The 2,240-nt window shown below is 47.7% G+C and overlaps 1 protein-coding gene across 1 annotated transcript in view; it reads right to left on the bottom strand.

The window, feature by feature from the left end:
* LOC106010981 (sushi, von Willebrand factor type A, EGF and pentraxin domain-containing protein 1) overlaps window positions 1-2,240 on the bottom strand; it is a gene marked incomplete at both ends in the record, with an annotated part of 11,639 nt that overhangs the window by 7,639 nt on the left and 1,760 nt on the right. Inside the window, 2 exon segments of the mRNA XM_013084380.1 lie at window positions 105-385; window positions 1,369-1,602. Of these exon segments, the coding sequence (XP_012939834.1) occupies window positions 105-385; window positions 1,369-1,602 (515 nt within the window).

Genomic DNA, 2,240 nt, shown 5'->3' on the forward strand with positions numbered 1-2,240 from the left:
ACACCATTGCTGCAACGCAAGACAGAGTTAAGTGGAGGTCCATGATCGCCCACGCCAGTCGGCAAGGCACCGGATGATGATGATGATCTTGAGCCAGTACTCACTGCTGTCAATACTCCTGCAGTTGGAGGCGGAGAAGCAAAGCCCGGAGGAGATGTCACTGTTGTGGTCCACTGGTGCGGTGGACCCGGTTGCCATGGCAACGGTGTAGCCGGAGATGGCCCCGTTGGGCACCTGGGTCGTGTCAGCGACCAGTCCGGCGACCTCCGCGCTGCTCAGAGCGTTGTCCGAGATGTACACTCGGCTCACCCGTCCAGTCATGCCTCCCGATTGGTCCACTCGGCCGGAGGCGGAGTCGTAAACCCCGCCCAGTACCAGCCAGCCACTGAGGGAGGAAGATAGAGAGAGAGAGGCTGTCAAAACCACTGCTTGCCAAAACGGTCGTTATAACCACTAGTACAAGAAGACAATTAGGAAAGTTTGGCAGGCGGTGAGAATCATCTGCGTAGTGACACACACACACACACACACACACACACATATGCACACGCACACACACACATACACACACATAGACACGCACATACACACACACATACACAGATCCAACTGACAAAATGAGTTACTTCTCGGATTGCTGCCTGATTAACTTGGATAAATATGTCATATTTATAGGTTGAGTTTGTTCCATCTATATGTTTGAAATGATAAAAAATAGCTTGTTAAACTTTAGAAAAATGGCGTCAATTGTAAATCTATATAATATGTGACCCCTGTGTCGATTTTTTGTCGACATCTCCCTCTGTGGATTACGAGAAGTAACTTATTTAGTCAGCTCGCCTCACTAATTATTCTCCCATATGCATACACTCGTGCACACAGTTGTACTCCCATTCATGTACATACACATGCACACACACACACACACACACACACACACATACAGACAAATAAACACACAACTCCTTATAAGGGGTTGACGGTCTGGTTGGTTCTGTGCTCATACACACACAAAAACACACATATACAAACATGCACACAAACATACATGCACACATAAATATTCACACACAAAAACAAAGACATGCACTTCGCCTTACTTGGGTCTGACGAACTGCTGGGTTCTGTATATGTTCACACACACACACACACACACACACACACACACACACACACACACACACACAAACACGCACAAACAGACACACACAAGCACATACCCGCACATACACGCACACACACTCACACACACACACACATAAACACATAAACACACAAACACACTAACACACACACACACACAAACACACACATTTGTAAACACACAAACACATACAATCCCACACAAACACACAAACTACTCCTTACTAAGGCCTGACAGACTGCTGGGTCCCATAAGTGACGCTGTTGGCCTGCTGCCCATCTATATACACCGTTGCAGCGCCCTGGTTCGAATCCCAAGTCAAGACCACGTGATGCCAGAAGCCGTCAGTGACGTCAGCGTTGTAGGTGAGGTCAGTCGGGAAGCTGCCGAACTCCAGGACGGCGCGGTCACTCTCGAGGCGCAGGATTTCTTGTGGGTTAGAGAAGTCGTCTGCGGAACTGGGAAAAAAAAAGGAGGGGGTAGAATAATTATTACAGCCCTTGGGTTCGCTTGGTTTTGTGTGTGTAAAGAGACGTATATTAGCACATTGATATAACACCTGCTTTTTCATGCTTGGGCAAAACAAAACAGACAGACAAGTGCTGGCGCTTAAATGACCAAAACTGTGTCGATAGTGCCGTAAAACATCTACCCAATCAATCAAAATCAGACAAGTGCAGGATTTCTTGAGGGTTAGAGAAGTCCTCCGCGGAAATGGGGAAAAAGGGGGGTGGGGGTGGGGGTGGAATTAGAGCCCTTGAGTTTGCTTTTTTGTTTGTGTAAAGATTTTCAGGGTGCTCTCGTGGCCTAGAGGTTAAGGTGTTAGCCTCTCATTCAATGGTCCCGGGTTCGAATCCGGGTAGTGACCGAAAAAATTTCTTCTCTAAATTTGTCTCCTTTCACTTCCTTTCCTGCTCTCTAACAATGTTCTGTCGTCTGCTTTCGTCTCCTCTCTCTGCCCCCACTCCTTCATCTCCTTTGCCCCCCTCCTCTGGGCTCCTGATTCTTTCTACAGCCTTTCTACTGCTACTCCTTGGCTTCTTCTTAATGCTGTCTTTCAGCCACACCCCTGATCTTCTGGTAGGAAAGATCTACA

Source organism: Aplysia californica, unplaced genomic scaffold (assembly GCF_000002075.1).
Source record: "Aplysia californica isolate F4 #8 unplaced genomic scaffold, AplCal3.0 scaffold00288, whole genome shotgun sequence".
NCBI classification, from domain to species: Eukaryota; Metazoa; Mollusca; class Gastropoda; order Aplysiida; family Aplysiidae; genus Aplysia; species Aplysia californica.